The sequence below is a fragment of the Herpailurus yagouaroundi genome, unplaced genomic scaffold, assembly GCF_014898765.1.
Source record: "Herpailurus yagouaroundi ecotype Mexico unplaced genomic scaffold, PumYag 159, whole genome shotgun sequence".
NCBI classification, from domain to species: domain Eukaryota; kingdom Metazoa; phylum Chordata; class Mammalia; order Carnivora; family Felidae; genus Herpailurus; species Herpailurus yagouaroundi.
Genome location: NW_024412400.1, coordinates 141802 through 163873, shown reverse-complemented (window position 1 = coordinate 163873; position 22072 = coordinate 141802). Strand labels below are relative to the sequence as shown.

Genomic DNA, 22072 nt, shown 5'->3' with positions numbered 1-22072 from the left:
TTCCCAAGGTCAGCAGAAGGGGTAGGGGCAGACCCGGGATGAATACTCTGAGAGGAGCAAGTGCGCAGCCTGAGCCCTCATTTGAGTCTCTGCCCCCTCTCCCTTCTAAGGTGGCCCGGCCTGGCCCGGGAGCAGCTTGTACTGGCGACCACGGTCCCGCCACGCCTCCCCCCCCCCCCCCCCTTCCCAGCCCCCCTTCTCCGAGGGCAGGGAAGCGGGCCCACCTTCGCCACAGAGATTTCCGGGATCCTGGAGGGGCCGGAAGTGGGCCTTGTTCTCGCTTCCGGCTCTGCCATTGTTTTCGCTTCTGCGGGCCACGGTTGTGTCCCGCACCCAGGGGTCACCGCCACACTACCCCGGTGAGCGGACCAGGGACGGGGAGGGAGGTGCTGCCCGGGCCGGGGTCGCTGGGTTGGAGCCGCGGCCGCCCGCAGCACTGATCGGCGACGCCGGCCCGGCCCACGCTTCGCCCCCGCGGCCGGCGGCGGGTCCCTGTGACGGGAAGCCGCCGGTTATAGAGCCTCCTCTTTGTCCAGTGCCCTTGATCAGCCGTGCCTGGCCAGGAGCCGGGCACCTGCCGGTACAGCGGTTGAAAAGGGCAGACGTGGCCAGGTGAGCGGCGCCGCAGAAGCCCTGGTTTAACGCGAAATGTAGGTGGATGTTTTCCCAACCTTGCATTGAAAGACAATAGGAAGCGTCAGAAGTGAGAGACAGTCTCGAAATTTCAAACGTCAAGTGACACTTGGAGACTCAAAAGTGCAGGTGAGATTAGCTGCTGAGCATTCGGAACTGTTAGAGAAGTAGGAAAATGATCAGAACTTTCTACAGGTGTGGGATTTCAGAGCGGAATTAACGGATTATTTTAAAGTGTTTTGTTTGTTTGTGTTTGTTTTTTCCTTACAGGAACTGAAGCCTAGAGAGAAGTAGCTTACGGAGGTTCCTGAATTGCATGGTGACTAGCCTAGACACTCTGGTTACAACGAAGGTGCCGATTCTCAGAGTTCTACATATATAAACTGGATACAACTTTTCCCCCCACTTCAGTATCAACTGAATGAGTCACATTCATTTGTCTAGCAAATGTTTACCACTGTATGCCCTGTACACACACCTATATACAGAGAAGACTGGGAAACAGCCTTGCCGTTTGAGTCCTTCCACAAAGTGGGGGAGACAGCAATGTAAACCACAAACACAGTGTGAGAAGTGCTCTCGCAGAGGTTTGAATGAAAAAGGTGCTGTGGGCCCACTGAGGCAATAACCACACTTAAGCCTCAAGAGATCAGGAAGGTTTTCTAGGGGAGGTGGTTGAGTAGAAAAAGGTCTGGCATTTTCTGACTCCGTTCGGTTCCTTTCCTTTGGTGGCTATCTAGCAGGAGGGTGTGAGTGACGAGTTGTGCATAAACTAGTTAAAACAGCAGTGTTTCAGTGAGAAGTAGAGAGAGGGAGACTACCAGCTCTCTTCCTACATGGGACAATCAGGAAAGCACTCAGGAGAAAATGGTATTTGTTTTGGGGCTTGACAGATGAGCAGGAGTTTATCAAAAGTTGAAGAAGAAAAATCCAATCAGGGTAAGAGTATATGTGATTCTAGCTGTGTCTCTGGAGCGTTAGTCTCAATCTATGTTGTGCATTTCTGTCACAATAAAGAGGAGATTTGAGCATTCACTTCCAACATAGGTTTATTTACTTCCAACATAGGTTTACTTACAAATTAAATATATGTACTGTTTTGCGAATTTCAGTACACATAAGACATATGCTAAATAGGAATTAAATAGCAACTTACTATGTTCTTGTATACTCTTTGCATCGCCTTGCATATTCCTCATTTGGAGATCATTACAGCCTTTCTAGTCTGGGCATTGGAGAGAGTGTTAGAGGGTGTGGCTAGAAAAGAGGCCCAAGGCCAGGTGGTAAAGGGCTGTGAATGCTACTCATAGACATTTAGGTTTTATCCTGTAGATGATGGGAGCCACTGAAAAGTTTAAGAAGGCAAGTCACTTGGAGAGATGCTTAGAGAGACTGCCCTGATTGTGCCCTTTTTCTCCCCCCGGAGCTTTGGGTTTTAACTGTGGATGGTCTGTCATCAGCCTGGGACTGAACACTTTGGGACTCTGATTTCTCTCTTGGTGTTTCTGTAGGTGACACCCCATCACCCTATTCCCCCAACTCTGAAAAACAGCTCCTGAAACCTGAATTATAGAGCATCATTTTAATTGGACAAACTGCAGCTGAAACAAGCTTCTCTTTGAGGTCACAATGGCCACCCAAGGCAGGGGAACTTTAGGCCTCATCCCTAGGGGTGCGGTTCTGCAGAAGCAGGAGTGGCGCCAGACCATGAAGCAGGAGCCAGGGAGCCAGGCCTGGGGTCAGGCCTGCAATCTCCAAAAGAACCACCCTCCCGTCTGTGAAATTTTCCGGCTTCACTTCAGACAGTTATGTTACCATGAGATGTCTGGGCCTCAGGAGGCACTGAGCCGGCTCCGGGAGCTCTGCCACTGGTGGCTCATGCCAGAGGTACACACTAAGGAGCAGATTCTGGAGCTGCTGGTGCTGGAGCAGTTCCTGACCATTCTGCCTGGGGAGCTCCGGACCTGGGTGCAGCTGCATCAACCTGAGAATGGTGAGGAGGCTGTGGCTGTGGTGGAGGATTTCCAGAGACACCTCAATGGACCAGGAGAGGTGAGCAGATGAGTCTAGAATGGCCTCTGGAACCATTCTTTAGTGCTTGGGCTAACCTGGGAATAGTAATTCTCCATTCCCTAAGATCTAGGCTGGTTTGCCCAGAGGATTCCTAAGCTCGTTCCATGGATACAGAGGAAATAGTTTTTGTGCTTCAAGCCAAAAAACAAAAATGCACATCCCAGCCAAGTTCTGTGCATCAGTTTGTGAAATACTGTGTCGTGAGCCTAGCTTCAGCCTAGAGATCCACACAGTACTCCTGGCAGGTAGAAGATCAACACGCTGGTTAGAGTGGGGGAGTATGGTAGGGAGAGGTAGTTTTGGGGGTGTGTTGATCACATGGGCCTTCATTTGGTAAGTTCTCACTGCTCACTTCCTCATACTTTTCAGAGTCTGTTATCTCTCTTGCTGTCTTTTAGGTTTCTTATCAGAGGTGATATTTCAGGGCATCATAATCGTTTATTTCTTTTCTAGCTTTCCAAACCCAACTGAGGTCTCTCTCTCCTTTTTTTTTTTTTCTTTTAATTCTAATTTTGGTTTATCCTATTTCCTAGGGTTCTTTCCAATTTAAAGCCAAGGGAATTCAAATCAGAGGAAAAGTTGGAGAGTCAGCAGTGTGTCAACAGTGGAAAATCTGGCTTCTAGGACAACAGAGGGAACTAACTCTGTGACCATGTGTATCAGTCAGGGTTTAGCCAAAGAAGCAAAACCAGTAGGAAATGATATATATTATATACTTACATTTGTGTATATAGTTACATTATTGCCACAAAATGGCTTATGTGGTTATGGGGACTGGCAGGCTAGTCTGAAACCAGTAGAGCAGACCGTCAGGAAGGGCCAGCTGGAATTCAGGCACAAGCTGAAGCTGCTGTTTACATGCAGAATTACTTTTCCATGGACCTTCTAGCCGTGATTTTAAGGTTTTGCAACTGATTGAATCAGACCCATCCAGATGATCTAGGATAATCTCCTTTACTTAGAGGAAACTGAATGTGGATTTGGATCACATGTACAAAATACCTTCACAACAACACCCAGATTAGCGCTAAATTGACACATTAAAAGTGCTAAATTGACACATGGTAAGTTAGCTCTTATGAGTCTAAAATTGCTCTCATAACTAACTGAGTAGGGTAGATTAGGTTCTCCTCTACTTTTACTCCTTTGTACTTTACCAGGGAAAACCAGTATATGAAAATTCCCAAGTACCCAGCATATCATTGTATTCATTGCTTTAAAAAAAAAATAATTACAATATTTAGGCCTAGGGAATCAATTCCAGTTGATTGGAGTCTGAGGACTAGACTTTTTCCCAAGAGTACTGGCCATGCCCATTTGGCATTAAATCCATTGTCAACCATTATTTCTTTGGATACGGAAGTAAACGCAGGGATAAATCAGCCATCACCAGGATCTAGAGAGCAACTAGGTTCAACCATGGGCAGAGACTAGTGGCTGAAATGTTCCGAGTGCCATTTAGTGAGGAGGGTGGAAGGAAATTTTCCCTCTTTCCCACCTTCATATGCTTAAGCTGAGGAGAATGTTCCTCTCATCAAAACTTAATCTTTTATCCAGGGAGCCTCAGGAAAAGGTGACTAAGTCAGAAACTCAAGAGAGCAACTTAGAGTTGACAGGGCAGCTGAACACTCTTGGCTCCTGCCTAGGAGTAGGCTCTTTGGACTCTTATTTCTTACAGCCATTATTGTTGGCTTGTTCTCTGACAGGGAGGACATGAAAACGGAACTGTCTTGGGGTGCCTGAGTGGCTCAGTCGGTTAAGCATCCGACTTTGGCCAGGTCATGATCTCACAGTCCGTGAGTTCGAGTCCTGCATCAGGCTCTGTGCTGACAGCTCAGAGCCTGGACCCTGCTTCAGATTCTGTGTCTCCCTCTCTGCCCCTCTCCCTCTCCCACTCATGCTCTGTCTGTCTCTCCTTCAAAAATAAATATTTAAAAATCTTTTTTAAAAAAAGAACACAGGTCTGTCTTTCCTAGCATAGGCTCAGAAAATGTATTTATGGCTAAATGAGTAAACAAGCTTTTTCATGGCAGTTTGCCAGGAGGAGATTAAAGAATATCAGGGCAGATCAGAGTCATTCTGCTCAGCAGGAGTGGGCTTGTGCAAATGTGCACTTTGAGGCTGAAGAGGGTTGTAGGGTAGTCCTTGCTGGGCTGTAGAATCATGCAATTTACAAAATGCTTCTATATCCTGTATCTTATTTCAGCTCCTAGCAGGCTTAAAAAATATGCAGAGAGTAATCATCTCCATTTGACAAGTGATGGAAGGACAGAAAAGTAATTGATTCATCTAAGATGGCAGAGTTAGTGAATGTTCTCTTTGTCCATGAGATTTAGGCGAAGTGTGGTTATTGCTAATTACCACCGAGCGTGGGAATCAGAATTTTCCAGCTCCCTAGGTTCTAAGCCACTAGTTTTTCCCTAGTATCTTGCTGTTGAATGCCATCTTAGAATGAAAATTGGAATGGGGTTTTCTTGCCTACAAAGAAAAGAAACTTAGGAGTTTCTGAGTCCTATATAATAAACAGGAACTGGACCGGCATTTAATTGTTGGTGAATTTCCAGATTGTGTTATCACAATGCAGTTAGGTTCTATTTTCTGCCAGTACTCAGCAATTGTATGTAAGAGCTGGAACTCCCATTTATAAGACTGCCCAGTGGAGAACCTGGGCACCACAGACTCCAGGGAGCCTCTTGGTTCTGTCACTATGCTGGAGAGATATACAATAAAGGAATGAGTCCCTTCATATTTCAGCAGATGTAAGCCAGTGGGGCAAATCCAGCAGGGTTTGTGAAGAAGTTATTTGCACCTATGCACCCAAGCTGTACTATGTACGTGTTAGTGCAAGCAGGTGAACCTATAAACGTTATTCATTTAGATAGTGTCTTAGGTTTTCTGCCCCAAATGCTTGTGAAAAAGTAACCGTGAGACTGTGCGGAGATGGTGTGATGACAATAAGCAAGATTTACAAATACCTATGATCTGAGGTATTTTCAAAGTCTCTAAAGATTGGTGCTATCTGATCTTATTTGACTTTTTATATAAATTATTTTGGAGGCGTAGTACATATTGACAGCTGGGTTTGCAGGTAACTTTAAAAACTAGTATTAAGTATTGAAAGGAAAAAAAAGTATTAAGAGAAGGTCAGCAAATATTAACACCAATTGTTCTACGGGCAAGTGATCAACACAAAGTTCTTACCCTCAGACAGCTTATATTTCATTGGGGGATAAATAGGCAATAAAGGCATAAATAGGATAATTTAAGGATTAAGACATATAGAAAATGTAACCAGGTTATTTGAGAGATAGTGACTACCCTTGCTTTGTCAGTATGGTCAGAGATGGCCTCTCTAAAGAGGAAACACTTTCACTGAGAGAAATTAGAAACACTGTCGTGGTTTGTCAGCACTATTTTGGGCCATTGCTTCTGCTGTCAGCTTCAGTAGCATTATATATGCACATATATGTACATACATCTATCATTTTTTATTCTCTAGGTACTTTTTTAAAGTTTATTTGTTTATGTTGAGAGAGAGAAAGGGAGCAGGGGAGGGGCAGAAAGAGAGAGAGAGAGGGTCCCAAGCAGGCTCTAAGCTGTCAGTGCAGAGCCTGACGTGGGGCTCAAACTCAGAAATTGTGAGATCGTGACCTCAGCTGAAACCAAGAGTTGGACACTTAACTGACTGAGCCACCCAGCGCCCCAATTTCCTAGGTACTTCTGATTGGCCTTTTCTGTAGGCTAAGGTCACAGGGAGTGTACAGAATTACTCTCCTGGCTCCTTTTTCTAGATTGTTCTTCGTAAGCAAATTTGTGTGTGAAGAATTGACAAAATGGAAATGGTTTTATAATCTGGTCTTCAAGCTCCTACCGACAGGTTCAACAGAGGGATAGCAAGCAGAATTGCATGCTATAGATTGCACTTTGACAATTTTTCCCCCAGAAGGCTGTACTGTTGGGGCTGGAACGACATTGGCTGTTCTTTTCCTGGATTTCTTTTGGGGATGTTTCTTAGAGGTTTTGGGTTCCATACCTTGAAGGCCACTCTTATGAATCCAATTATAATACTTTGTTCCTAGGTTTCAACTCCTGCACAGGAACAGGAAATACATTTGGAGGAGAGCACAGCCCTGGGCACATCAGAAGAATTTCTTCCTACCTCGCCCCTCAGTGAGGGCTCAGCCCCTGAAGCCCACCTGGAACCTCCTCAGGACCCAGGGACATATCTCCTCCACAATGGGCACTCTGGTACTCAACTCCCAGCTCTGGCCTCAAGTGCTGCCTGCCTTTTCTCCTCAAGTCTCCTTTCCTTTATCTCCCTATCTCCCACCCTGTTGGAATCCCTCAATGTCCTGCCCTCTGTCTTTCTTTCCTAGTAACTTTGTCTGTTCCAATTGCTTACTCTCCAATCATTCATGTATTTAGCAAGTTTCAGTCAAGCACATGTCATAGGTTAGGCACTGTTGGGGACCAGAGAGATATAGTACACAGTCACTGCTTTCACAGAGCTTGTTATCCAGTTGGCAGAGAGTGAGTCATAACTGCAAGAAGAGGCATTTTGTAAGATACGTTGAGTGACATCTATCCCCAGGCATTTGATGCCATGAGAGTGAACATAATGGACATCATAAACATTGAGAAAAATCACTGTGGGCTGGAGCAGATAGGGGATGCTTATTGGAGAAGGAAGCAGTGGGATTGAACAATGAAAAATGGGGTAGCATTTGAAGGGGAGAGAAAAGTGAGAGGCACCAGAGCAGAGGATATAAACAAAAACTGTAAATGAGGGTTCCTTGGACCCCAGTGAAGCATAATGAGGAAGGACTATTTTTCAGCGCCCAGGGTCTGCTTATACAGGGCCTTAGGGTTGACGCTAGGAAAATTTTGGTGGGCAAGAGTTGATGTGTTAGAAACAGTATTTCAAGAGGACTATTCTGACATGTAACCATTGTGGATTGAATGGTAAGACCAATGGCTTAGAGCATCTGTAAGAGGCTAGTGTGCCAGAATGGATGTGAGGCAATTGTTGTCTGAGCAATGTTGAGTGGAATAGAAATTGACTGATGTGACACACATAGGAAGGAAGAATCCAAGAGACAGTGGAAAGGAAGAATTAGGGGGTTTGGCCAGTGTATGAATTCATTGACAGAAAGAGGGAAGTCAGGAAAGGAAGATGGTCAGAACATCCATTTTTTATTTTGAATTTGAGGTGATGAGGGACACCCAAAGGAAACGTCCTGTAGTTAACTGGAAGCTTCTGATAGGAGTCTAGGAAAGAGCTAGGAACTGCGAAAGCAGCGTTAGAGCATTGATAGTCGGTGAGATCTCCGACAGAGCAAAAAGAGATGCTCTGAGGTCTGAGAGCCTCCAGTGTCCATAATGAGAAGGCAAGAGAAGGAAGTGAAACCAGAACGAGGGGCCAGAGATGTGAGAGGAAAAGCAGGCTGGGCTGATGCTAGGGAAGCCATGGGGAGAGAAAGCGGGCAGAAGTATAGCTTCCTTCAGAGAGGTTGAAGCGAGTGAGGGCTGGGAGGAATGGCCAGCTCTCAGTTTGACCAAGGACCCTCTGCACCCTCAGAAAAACGCCTGCCTGGAAGAGGGATGAGAGGCAGTGTGTGGAGCCGCCTGGGTTCTCTTGAATCCACTCACTGGGACACAGACCTTACTGGAGCCAAGGCAGGGCTGTCCTCATAGCTTTTTTTCCTCCGTCAGGTCAGTGTGCTTCCCAGGTGCCTGCCGTTTCCCAAGCTGGGAAGTCAGGAGACCAGGCAGCAGCAACTGTGCTTCGGATGGTCAGGCCCCAGGTGAGCTTGAGTCTGTCTTCCCTGAGTTCCCAAGTGTGTGGTGCAGGAACAGCTAGCACTCATCTCCGGGCCCTGGCCCATTCTGAAAGTGCTCCTGTGGTTTCCCAGCCTGATCGCACCCTCTGGAACTGGGTCCTGCCTGCTGAGTTCATGAACTCTGTTTCATCCCAGCTTCTCTCCCTCCAGCACCTCTTTGCCCACCAGGGCCCCACCCTGGGCTCTGGGTACCCTGATGTCTCTGCCCTTCAGGCCGGGAATATCCCTGAGCAATAGAAGCTTGTCATTCCAGGTTTCTGCAGCGTACGAGTTCCTGTCTGTGGACTATACCGAGAGGAAGTGGAAAGGTCCGGCACTCAGTCAGAGAGCCGTGTACCGGAGCCTCATGCCGGAAAATTATCGCAGAGTGGCCTCATTGGGTAATGATTCTGTTCCCCAGTAACGTAGTCTGCATTCTATACGTTTTCTTTGCTATGTGCTTCTTTTTCAAGTTTTTATTGCAAAAAGCTGCAAACGTAAGACAAAGTACAGAGAACAGTGTAATGACCTGTCACGCACCCATCACTCAGCTTTCTAATTATAAGCAGTATCTTTATTTCATTTTTAATTGAGCTAGGTGGTTTGGTTAGAATTTGTAGTTGTAAGGAGTAGGGAACCACTCATGTTATTGTAAGTCCTGAGTTGTGTTACTTCAGTAAGGCTGAAGGAATGGAAACCCTGATCAAACCTGCCAGCTAGACCATCCTTTGGGAAATGGGGCCCATGGAAACTGGGCCCTGACCCAGAGCAGCACAGGGTCCTCAGCAACAACAGCAAATCATTTTTATGCCAGGGAATGTGGTAGTTGCTCCCTGCTTACCTGTTTTCTCCTTCCACGGCTACCTATTTTCTTCACTCCGAACCTTTTGTCCTCTCATGGCATCTTCTTGATTAGACTTTCTGTTCCCTCATACTTTTTGCATGCCGTGGCTCCTAATGGCTTGGCTTCTCTCCTTGCCTCATTTCAGCTTAGAGCTCCTACTTGTTTTTATTTTCTTTATTTTGCCCCATTTCCAGTTGCAGATTTACTTAGAGAGGGACTCCAAGGGTGGTTCAGCCATTAAGTATCATCTCTATTTGGGCAGACTTTGCTCCTGGCCACAGCAGAGGCTGATGTGTGAGGTACAGAGAAGCTACCCTTGGGCCTGGTGCCCTGGTCAGTTGTGGTCTGAGATGTAATGAGACCAGTTGTCATGAGGCACAAAGCATGGCTGCCTCAGCTTCCGCTTCAGGAACGACGGAGGCGGGACAGCTTCCTGGAGGGGGATGTTTTGGGGGCAGGTTCTCTGGATGGCAAGTCTAGGACAGTAGCCAAATCTGAAGAGGGTGGGTGGGCTTAGGAGCCAAGGAGCCCGATATCTATAACTTTCCATGTGCTAAAATGCCATGATGGGTTGTGGCCCTGCTTAAGATGTGATTAAAAGGAACCAACATTTTTGTGTTTAGCCGTGACTGATTGCCTGCTTCTTCCCATCTTTTCTAGATTCCAAAGGAAAGATTGAACTGTTCAGTTTCCTATGATTCCAGATGACCAAGATACCAAAGACATATTTTGAGTCATATTTCAAATTATCGATCCCTTTCTTAATTTTCGTAGGAATGCAGTACTGCCTTCTACCAGTTCAGTGCCCCAGGGACTAGAGGACCCCCACTTTTAGAGCTCTGCTGTCCCCTGCATGCTTTTCTGAACCCATGGCTTCTCTGAATCTTGTCATTGTCCTCACACGTGAGAATCACTTTTTGGGGTCCGTTTTTTTCCTAATTGTGCTTGCCTACACTGTTTCTCATATTTGACTTGAGGTATTTGCCACTCCTCTCTCCCCTCAATATCTTTGCTGAGAAGCGTGGAAGCAGACAATGGCATAGTTGGAAAGGATGTTAGAGTTCATCATTTTACTAAGTGACTTCTGTAAGATCACCCGTCTGTACAGTCTGTTCTCTTGCCCTCCAGTTGCTCTTTTTTTTTTTTTCCTTTTAAGTTTATTTATTTATTTTGAGAGGGAGAGAGAACGCAAGTTGGGGAGGGGCAGAGAGAGAGGGAGAGAGCATCCCAAGCAGTCTCTGCTCGGCGTGGAGCCCAACACATGGCTCGATCCCACGACTGCAAGATCATGACCTGAACCGATACCAAGAGTCAGATGCCTAACCGACTGAGCCACTCAGGTGCCCCTAATTGCTCTTTTGAATTGGGTAATTAATTGGAGCAATTAAGAGCTATCAGGACAGAGCTCTGTCCACTCTCTTCCCCCCCATCGTCCTTCCCCCTTCATCTTTCTGTCCATGAAGAAAAACTTGAGCTAGTTCCCACTTTTGTCCTGTTCTTACTGTGTCGCCTCTTAATGTGTCCCCTAATGTGAAGGTTTTTCCAGATACGTAGACTCCTGATGATTCTGTTTCCTTAATAGGATGCAAAATGAATAAAAGTTGTTTTCTTCTCTCTTTTGGCAGCAAATGAGACTAGGATGGAGTGTCCAGATTTGCCTGCAAAGCAGGAAGTTTCTAAAGGACTGGGGTCATCTGATGGGACATCAGGAGGCCTCTGTGGGGTGGTTTCTGGGGAACCAGAGGCACGAACTGCCTGTGAAGGTGCTTTAGAGAAGCTGGAAGGGCAACCCTCAGATGAGGAAGGGAGCAGACTGGAAAGTGATTTCTTCAAACTAACACACAAGGATAAAGGTAAATCCACAAAAGATGGATGTGATGAATATAAGGGTCCAAATCTGTCCTCTAGTGCTACAGAACATCAGAGAGTTCTCAAGGGACAGAAATTTTACCAGTGTGATGAATGTGGTAAAGCTTTCAATCGGAATTCACACTTCATTGGGCACCAGAGAATCCATACTGGAGAGAAACCCTATGAGTGTAATGAGTGTGGGAAGACTTTCAGGCAGACCTCTCAGCTCATAGTTCATCTCAGAACCCATACAGGGGAAAAACCCTATGAGTGCAGTGAGTGTGGAAAGACTTACCGACACAGCTCCCATCTTATTCAACACCAGAGACTCCATAATGGGGAGAAACCATATAAATGTAATGAATGTGCTAAAGCCTTCACTCAGAGTTCCCAACTAATTGACCACCAGAGAACCCATACTGGAGAGAAACCTTATGAATGCAGTGAGTGTGGTGAGGCCTTTATTCGGAGTAAAAGTCTCGTTCGACATCAGGTACTTCACACTGGTAAGAAACCTTACAAGTGTAGTGAATGTGGGAAAGCTTTCTGTTCTAATAGAAATCTTACTGATCATCAGAGAATCCATACTGGCGAAAAGCCTTATGAGTGTAATGAATGTGGCAAGGCCTTCAGTCGGAGTAAATGTCTTATTCGACATCAGAGTCTCCACAGTGGGGAAAAACCATACAAATGCAGTGAGTGTGGGAAAGCCTTTAATCAGAACTCTCAACTTGTTGATCATGAGCGAATTCATACTGGAGAAAAACCTTTTGAATGTAATGAATGTGGTAAGGCATTCAGTCTCAGTAAATGTCTTATTCGACATCAGAGACTTCACACAGGTGAAAAGCCCTATAAATGCAACGAGTGTGGAAAATCCTTCAATCAAAACTCACACCTCATTATACACCAAAGAATTCACACTGGTGAGAAGCCTTATGAATGTAATGAGTGTGGGAAGGTCTTTAGTTATAGCTCCAGTCTCATGGTACATCAAAGAACCCATACTGGGGAGAAACCCTATAAATGTAGTGATTGTGGGAAAGCCTTTAGTGACAGCTCACAGCTCATTGTACATCAGAGAGTTCACACTGGAGAGAAGCCCTACGAGTGTATTGAGTGTGGGAAAGCCTTTAGTCAGCGTTCCACTTTCAATCACCACCAGCGAACTCACATCGGAGACAAACATTCAGGTCTGGCTCGCTCAGTTTCTTAAGGCATGATTTTCCAAGGAACTTTGAATTAAGCCTTTTTTTATAAGAAGGATGCTCATCCTGATCTGTTAAAACTGCTCCTCAAAATGTGCCATTCTCTGCATACTTTCTGGTGGGTCATGAAGGTAGGAAAGTGGGAGTCACAGTGTAATCCTTTCTCAGTCTTGGTAAAGTAAGGACTACACATTTCATATACTTATAAGTTCATTTATTCGTTTGTCCATTCTTTCATTGGATTTGTTGAGAAATCCAGTGTCTTAGTTATGTATTCCATAATCAGATTGTGTGCTTCTCAAGGACAGAGATTCTATGTTTCTTAGTGTGCTACATCTCCTCCATTTTACCATCTGCATAAGTCACTTTCCAAGTCAGATTCATCTTTTCCTTTACTCTTGGCAAAGGTTCTCCCTATATAGATTTTAATTTTTTTAATGTTTGCTTATTTTTGAAAGAGAGAGACAGGACATGAGCAGGAAAGGGAGAGGGGCAGAGAGAAAGGGAGACACAGAATCTGAAGCAGGCTCCAGGCTCCGAGCTGTCAGCACAGAGCCTGACGCAGGGCTCAAATTCACGAGCTGTGAGATCATGACCTGAACCGAAGTCGGGTGTTTAAGCAACTGAGCCACCCACGTGCCCCATCCCTATAGATTTTAAACTTCCACAATAATCCAGACCTTCATCAGCTGTGTTCCCTATCTATAAAACCTTTTCTTCCTGTTTGCTAATGTATGTCCCTTAGATCCTTTTAGATCCCTCTAATCACTAAAAGGCTTTCTTGAAATCCTCCGTCATCCTTCTTAAACATCTATTTTTTTGACCTTACTGCTTCCAATTAGCTGGTGCTACAGCTGGCGCAACTGTTGTTAAACTACCTTGTCAATTATTCTCAGTGTGTATGTGTATACTTTCATATCAACTTATTGTAGGCCCTTTGAGGCTAGATATGATATGTATTTCTTTTAGCATATAGATAATTTTCATATAGTAGTTGTTTAATAAATAATTTTTAAAAACTCTGTTCTCTAGGTGGACCATCCTTAAATTGGGCCTGATATCCCTGTTCTCACCCCAACTAGAGTAGAAGCTTCTAAAGATGGAAGCAGCATCTCATTGTAGAATATCACATTTGGGGGCCTTATTGAGAACTTCCCCATGTATTCTGGACATCTCGCCACCATTACTTCCTTGTTGGTTTCTGGTACTTTATTGTGTTTAGGAAGTTTCCTTCTATTCCTGTTTTTAGAAGAAGCAAGATAGTACAGTAGTTAAGAACACTGATTTTGTGCCTAGTATCCTAACTCAAATCCTGGCTTACCACTCATCTAGGGTATGTGGCCCTGGCCAAGTCACTTAGCTTCCTTGTGTGTCAGTCCTTCCATCTGTAAACTAAAGCTATGGTTGTGAGGATAAAATTAGTTCATTGGTAAGTATAAGGCATTTAGAACAGCTCTTGGCACATAGTACCCACTATAGCAATGATTACACTTAGAGTTGCTAAATTCTATCAAGTTTTTTAAAAATGTGTTGGTGTATGTCATCTATTCTTTTTGTAATTCATATTTTTTTGACAACCTTCCAAATAATTGAAGTTTCCTGGAAGTCCTGGAATAAAATCCATTTGTTTGTGATTTTTTTTTTTTTAATGTAGAAAACTAGATTTAATTTACTAAGGTTTGGCTGGCTTTCCAAAATGTATATGGAAAGTTTATTTCTCTTTTGTTTTCTAAAATAGTTTGCATAATGTGGGAATTATTCATTGAAGGCTAAAAATAGTGGCCAGATCCTTTTTTGAGGAGGAGGTAATTGGGAGGGACATATCTTTAGCAACATTTTGATTCTTCAGTGGTTGTACTCTTTAGATTTCTCCCTCTGTAAATTTTGGTAATGTATATCCAGAAATCATTTTTACTGGACTGTTAAGTAGTGGCATAAAGGACCCCCACTTTATTTTTAAAAATTAGTGTGAATTTATACCCAGGAGATAGTTTACGTGGTCAGATATGACAGTAAAGGTGCTAGGAGCTGGACACTTAATTGTCTTACCTCATATGCACATTATCCTCTTACCTCTTATGCACAGAAAGAAAATATTCCACACCTATACTCTACATCCCCAACCCTAATTGTTCCGCTTTTAAATCTAGTAGGAAAGCTCAAGAGACTATGGGTACTAAAAAGTTACTGAGTTAGACAATACTCAGTACCCATTTCTGTACTAAATGGGAAACATTTCTGTCAAGGCATTGACCTCCTGCTATGAAGGATACTTTTATGAAAACTTTCACTTCATGAAAACCTCTAGTTGTTAGGGACAAATTGTGAGTATTCACAAGGTAGCTTTTGCTTAATGGAAAATATCATCCTCTGACTCTAACGTTAGGACATTTTCTAGCCTGATGGGGCCTCATGGAAGCACTTGTTCCAGCTGTATAAAGAGAAGGTGTCATGTCAGCTGGCTCCAGGTAACTAATGGTACAACTATTTGATCTAGAATAGGACAAGGTAGATATTCCTTACTGAACCACAATAGTCTTCCCACTAATGTATGCACAGGGCTATGTAAGATGAGGTACAGATCCCCTGTTAAGGCATGTGAATGCTTTACATGAAACCACAGTAGGAAAGAACTGTATGATGACCCACCCCTTTTCTGACCTGTGGGTCTTCCTCAAGTGTTGCTTGGTTAGGAATTGTTGGCTCATTAAAAACAATGATAATCTTATAATCTAACAGGCTTTTCCCCCAGATCCCTTCCAGTTGCATTGTTTTCTATATGGATGATACATTTACAGATACTCAGTTTCCCAACTGAATGCCAACTTGGTGCCATATGGATTGTGGATGGAGATGAACAGAGTCAATAGTTATCCAATATTTGGCTATGGTGAGATTATTAGACAAAGTAATCACAGGACAATATATATTCCCCTTAGACTGAAGAGGGAGTGGTAACCATAGCTGCATGCTCAGGGCCATGGGGCACAAATGTACATGGTCAGCCTTTAGATTGTATACATTAATTATATACTTTGAGTCTCATTTTGGAAAAAAATTGAAAAATGTTATATCCCCTTACTGAGACTCTTATGTTGCTGTCTATGTCTGTGATTGTCTATGTTGCTTCCCAAGGGTGGAGGGGCCAAAACAAATGCAATTACATCATAACTGTAGCGGCCCTGGCAAGTCATAGAGCATGTCCTGATGTCAAGAAGACACCACCAGTGAAACTCTCCAGTCAGCATTCAGACTGCTTTGGCAGTGAGCAAAAATTGGTGACACTCAAGCTTTTCCTTGGGAACCACCACACTGGTGCCGTTAGGATTTGGGATGTATGCGGTCTGTTACAGGGGCCATTTATGGAAAAGGTGGTCATGGCAGCTGCCATGGTGCTAAATATTAAACCACTAACAACTGTATTCTCTGAGCTGTATGTTTATTATGGACATCTATCCTAGTGAGGAGCACTGGAGCAATGATAGTTGTGGTTTTTCTTTAAGAGACCTTAGAGAGTCACGTGGGAAAAACTAGACAATTCACCTCGTCTCAGGGGTTCCCTAAGTTTTCTTCTGGGAGTGAACATGTGGGATACTTGAACAGTAGGATCAGGAACAGCTGGGCAATTCCCAACCGTCTGCAGGAATAAGAGAAGTTGCACATCTGGTCAGGGGCCTCTGATTTGTCCAGAGCAATATGCTAGAGTCAAAGTTAATGAACCGCTTGTATTGGGGCAGAGGTAAAGGTGTGCCCCTACCTGCCCTGTCCCAAACAAGAATCTTTATGCATTCATCTATCAATAGCACGTTTATTTATTCATCTATCAATGGACACAGATTGCTTCCATATCTTGGCTATTGTATATAATGCTACAATAAACATAGGGGTGCATATATCACTCGAAGTGAAGTATCTTGATCCTTTCTAACAGCCTGAGAGACCTATATTCAAATAGGCTGAATTTCCAAAGGGAAGCATTGCATTATCACTATTTTGACCAATAAAATAAGACCTGAATAATTGGATATTGACTTCATTTACCCAAATATGAGTTGGAATTTCTTTAGCTGGCAAATGTCATGATAAAGATGGAAATGTTGAATATTTAGGCAATTGTAACCCTCAAAATACCCTGATTCTGAACAGTGATGTCATTTTGAACTGAGTGAATAGATTTTTGTCGGAAAAAAAGAATACGCTTCTAGATAAAGGCAACAAATTGAATGAGGGGCACTGAAATTTGTATTTCTTTTAAGTTTATTTATCTTAGCACACACTAGCAGGTGAGGATCAGAGAGAGAGAGAATCACAACCAGGCTCCACACTGACAGTACAGAGCCCAAGGTGGGGCTTGATCCCATGAACTGTGAGATCATGACCTGAGCTGAAATCAAGAGTCAGATGCTTGGGGTGCCTGGGTGGCTCAGTTGGTTAAGCGTCCAACTTTGGCTCAGATCATGATCTCATGGTTCATGAGTTCAAGCCCTGCATCAGGCTGCCTGCTGTCAGCACAGAGCCCACTTCAGATCCCCTGTCCCCCTATGTCTGCTCCTCCCCACTTCTCAAAAATAAACATTAAAAAAAAAAAGACGCTTAACTGATGGAGCCACCCAGGCACCCCTGGAACTTGTATTTTTCACATGGGTCCAACTGATTCTATGCTTTCTAAAATTTGAGAACAACTGGGCTAGAATATTAAGGAGTAATCATTACCTCCTGGGACCAAATGTAGAGTTACCATGTTGAACCAGAATTAATGACCCCTCCCTCAAATAAAAGAATACATGAAAAGTTAGACTTAATTGGTCATAACTGTCTTAATGTACATGAATATTTTTCTTAAGTGTTTCTTGATATTGTGACAATGGTGTCATGGACCTGAGTTTTATGTCCAGGATCAACTAGGGGGCATGAACTTGTGTAAGTCTTATCATTTCTCTGAATCTCTGTTTCTCAGTCTCCTTCTTGAAATATGGCAGGGTTGCTGTTTCACCTACGTGAGCTAATGGATAAGAGAGCTCCTGGTACACTCTCATTCCAACTGCCTGTTTGACATTTTCACTTGGATGTCTAGTTGACATCTTTGACTTAACACATCCAAAATAAAACTATTGATCCTTTTCCCTAAAACCATTCTTCTTTCAGTCTACTCTATTACTAAAAGGCAAACTTACTCTGGTTGCTCACATCAGTGACTGTAGAGTCATCCTTAACCAACAACCAATTCATTAGCAAATCATGTTGACCATGCCTTCAAAATATAGTTGACCCTTGAACAACACAGGTTGGAATGGGTCCATTTATATGTGTTTTTTTTTTCCCCAGTAAATTTACTGGAAAAACTTGGAGATGTGGGAAATTTGAGAAAACTCACAGAAGAACTGTGTAGCCTGGGAATACAAAAAAAAATTTTAGGAAAAATTTGGTATTATTGTAAGAATTCAGTACATAATACATATAACCTACGGAAGTATGAATTGACTTATCTGTAAGGCTTCTGGTCAACAGGCTTAACACTAGCTAAGTTTGGGGGGAGTCAAAAGTGATATGTGGATTTTTTACTGCACAGGGTCAGTGACCCTAACCCCTGCATTGTTCAAGCATCAGCTTTATACGCAGAGGCATTTCTCATCACCTCTATCATTTCTTTTTTTTTTTTTTTTTAACGTTTATTTATTTTTGAGACAGAGAGAGACAGAGCATGAACGGGGGAGGGTCAGAGAGAGGGAGACACGGAATCTGAAACAGGCTCCAGGCTCTGAGCAGTCAGCACAGGGCCCGACGCGGGGCTCGAACTCACGGAGTGTGAGATCGTGACCTGAGCCGAAGTCGGCCGCTTAACCGACTGAGCCACCCAAGCGCCCCTCTATCATTTCTAAACTAATCCAAGCCTTCATCGTTTCTCATCTGGAATACTACAATAGCCTCAACCTCCCAGCTTCTACTCTCACCCGCCTACAGACTGTTCTCAACAGAGCAGCTAAAGCAAAATTTTAAAACGTTATGTCATCTAGTGAAATGTCCATGTCAGGTTTTTGTCAGAATGACCAGGGACTACCAGCAAGAAATTTGCAGAATTTGTGGGAACAAGTTTCTTGGCTTCTTTTGTATCTAAGAGCTAATAAACCTTGAGTATATGGCAAGAAAAGAAAAAGGTAAGATCATGTCACTCCTTGGTTCCCAAACCCTCCAATATTATTTGTGACACATCCAAAGTCCTTATGGTCTATAAGGACTGAAATGTGTGCCCCACCTCCCTCCTGATTACAAGGCCTTTGCTCCTGATTGTTCCCTTTGTTAGGAATACTCTTCCCCCAGAGGTATTTATTTATCATTGCATCCCTTGACTCGAAAGTAAGCCTCACGAGGCAGCGAGTTCATTTTCTTCACTACCTCATCTGCAGCGTCTAAAACAGTGACACAGTAGGCACGCAATACGTATTTTTATACGCTGCGGGTAAGCGGTAACCGCACCTGGCTTTGAGGCTGAAAGGCACGGGATCTGTGCAAGGAAAGATGAACGTGACTTCGGGGAGCCTCTCGGATACAGAAGGGCTTCCCAGTTGATTGGTTCCTCTTCCCGCCCTAACCAAGTCTCTCCCTGGCTCCACCCCTTTTGGAGCCCTCGCGAGTTAATCTTCCGCACTCCCCCAGCCCTTTCATCCTCCCAGCCAATGCCCGGGCAAAAACTGCGGGAGGCGGGGCAAGAGGTCTCCTGAGGGGGCGGGAGGCTCCAGCCTCCGGGACACAGAGATGCGGAAACCTCCAGATGCCTAGAAGGGTCGGAGGGTGAGGATGGGGGTTAGTGGGGAGTCCGTGACGCAGTTCCTTCTCCGCTGTGTTCCAAGATGTGGGTCGGGCGCTTTCGGTGAGGGGTATGTGGCAGGCTGGCGTGGGGGCTCGGTCCGCGTTCTGGGAGTGGGTGGGGCCACCGCCCGGGAGCCGGGCCTCCTTGAGGGCAGCACGCTCGGCGACAGGGAGGGAGGGGTCTACTTGGGTAGTTGTGGGCCTCTCCGTGGGCCTCTCCCTCCCCGCGTTCGGTGCTGCCCCTTTGTCCGGGGTCTCCTTTCTCACTCCGCGTAGCTGCTCGCTCTGACAGAGCTGATAGTGGTGACAGAACTTTGTCATCCCCGCCCCTAGTCAGCAGGCTGCCCTGGTCACAGCAGTCGAGATCCCAGCCAGGCTCAAAGGACTCCACAACCCGTCTTCAACACCGGTTTGAATCGGAACACCGGTCCGTTCCCCGCTGTGTTCCCAGGAAGGAAAGGAACTCAGGAGGACAGGGTTTTCCCTAAGGTGGCTCGCTCATTCATTCATTCATTCATTCATTCATTCATTCATTCAACAAATCCCCATTGAGTACCTACCACTAGATGCTAGTTCCTGTGGTTACAGTTGTGTACAAAACAGAGGTATTTTCTGGTAGGGAAGAGATGGAATAAGCTTGAAGGGTTAGAAGCAGAGTCTGGGAATCTGGAGAGGTTGAAAACACAAAACGAATTGTGAGGGCCAGTAACTCTCAGAAATAGGTAATTGTTAAAGAAACAAGAAAACATTCTCCTCTTATCCTCCCTTTAAGGGCTTAGTTTTCTCTTTAAAGATATTTGACTCAGCCAGGTTCCCTTCTCATCCCTCTGCTGCAGACGTCTGCTGGAAAAAGTTGGATTGCAGTTGGAATTTATTTTGCGGTTCGAGAAGAATACGGGAATTTTTAGATATCAAACAGAACAAGTGAAAAGGAGCAACCGTAGTTTGATAGAATGAGGATTACCTTCAGACACAGATTTGTCTCTCACCTGCTGCACAACCTTTGTCAAGTCAGTCAACCTCTGGGAGCTTCATTTCCTCATCTTCAGAGTGGGAATTATCACCCTTACTGCTCACAGTTCTTTGGGAAAGGAAGGTGCCCAGTATGTGACACTGCCCTGAGTGTCCACTGGGAGTTGAGCTCTCCGAGAACTCAATCATTTCTGTCTGTTTACAGTGATTCAGCATCCCATTAGGAACTTCCACACCAAACTCAAGGAAGAGATCAGGCAAGATTTGTGCTGGGCAGATCTTTGGAGTGAGGCTGTCTGTGCTGGGCAGGTGAGACCTATGCTGTGAAATTTGTTATCTGGGGACAGGAATCCTACATGCTAGAGAAAGGGGACCACAGCTGAAAGGGAGCATTTCTGGATGGCTATTTACTGAGGAGGAAAGAAGCAGAGAAGTGGGAGTGGGGCCTCTGAACCTTGAGGAATAGAGTTTGGGGATGGGAGGAAAGGTAATATAGTTGAACTCAAATTTGGGTGTCAGGAGACTTGGACTTGAGCCGCAGCTTTCCTCTAAGTTTCGGTCTCCCCATCACGACATTTTAATATAGGACACCAGGAGGTCTGAACGATCTGTTCTAGCTCTGACATTCTGAGAATCTCTGACTAGGTCAGTTTCTCAGGGAACTGGGGCCCCTGCATGGCCCCATTGCGACAGCATTGCTGAGATTGCAAATATACTGTCACGGTGTTCAGACAAGTATGAAGCACTAAAGGGATGAACAAGTGGAGGTCAGATGCGATTCTCACTGTCCCTACACCCAGATTGAATTAAAATCTTAAATTTGTTTAACATTTCAAATCATACAACATTTACTTAGCCCTCTTTGTGCTAGGAACTTTGTGGGATCCACATATGAATACCATGGGCCTTGCTCTTTGGGGCTTAGAGCTGAGTGTGTACTTGTGAGGCAGAGTGACACAGACATACACCCAATTAATTCTAGTATAAAGCAACTCTAGTTTATATTACAGATTTGTTAAGGTGTTTCCTCGAAGTACAGAGATGGTAAAATCTATCCAGTTTGGTCATGACGTCAGGCTTTGTTTTATGTTTAAGGCACAGGCCTTTTTCTTCCTGAGGTCAAGTAGTTCCTCTGATATTTTCTCCCAGTTGTTTTATTTTTTTTTCCTTTCAGTTAAAAAAAAATTGTTTTATTTATTTTTGAGAGAGAGAGAGAGTGGGGGAGGGGCAAGGCAGAGGAGGACAGAGGATCTGAAGCAGGCTCTGTGCTGACAGCAGTGAGCCTAATGCGGGGCTCAAACTCACAAACCATGAGATCATGACCTGAGCTGAAGTTGGACGCTCAACTGACTGAGCCCCCAGGTGCTCCTTCCTTTCGATTTTTTTTTTTGAAATTTATTTATTTACTTATTTATTTATTTGAGAGAGAGGGTGCAAGTGAGTGAGAGGCAGAAAAAGAGAGGGAGAAAGAGCTAGACAGAGAGACCCATGAAGGGCAGAGAGAGAGATGGGGGTGGGGGGGGGGGAAGCAGGGCTCACCTGAAGTGGGGCTTGAGCTCACTGGATGTGGGACTTGAATTCATGAACCGTGACACCATGACCTGAGCTGAAGTCAGATGCTTAACTGACTGAGCCACCCAGGCACCCTCTTTTTTATCTTTCATTCATCTGTCTGTCTGGAATATTCAGGTGTTCCCTCTTATTCCTCACCCCATTGCAGCCAATCAGTAACCAAGGGCCATGTGACCACTGCTCAGAGGGACCTGAACAGGCAGGTGATGTGGTGAATTAAGGGAATACAACATCCCAAGGTAAAACCTCTTTCTCTTTCTCTTTCTCTTTCTCTTTCTCTTTCTCTTTCTCTT

General features: G+C 44.6%; 1 protein-coding gene across 17 annotated transcripts in view; it reads left to right on the top strand.

The window, feature by feature from the left end:
- The first annotated feature begins 254 nt into the window (after positions 1–254).
- Positions 255–22072, top strand: part of ZNF660 (zinc finger protein 660) — a 32536-nt gene continuing 10718 nt past the window's right edge. For 4 of the 17 annotated variants that reach the window (XM_040479568.1, XM_040479564.1, XM_040479566.1 and 1 more), the window contains exons 1-3: positions 19249–19303; positions 20413–20516; positions 21928–22018. Coding sequence is in view for 5 of the 17 variants with exons in the window: in XM_040479561.1 (XP_040335495.1) it covers positions 2263–2685; positions 6786–6954; positions 8419–8510; positions 8800–8926; positions 10995–12436 (2253 nt within the window). In the remaining 12 variants the exon portion in view is untranslated. Of the gene's footprint in view, positions 360–484; positions 651–903; positions 986–2144; positions 2686–6785; positions 6955–8418; positions 8511–8799; positions 8927–10029; positions 10583–10994; positions 12945–19235; positions 19304–19384; positions 19725–19786; positions 20517–21927; positions 22019–22072 lie in introns of those variants that run through there. The other 13 variants (XM_040479573.1, XM_040479572.1, XM_040479563.1 and 10 more) reach the window with 12 other exon arrangements.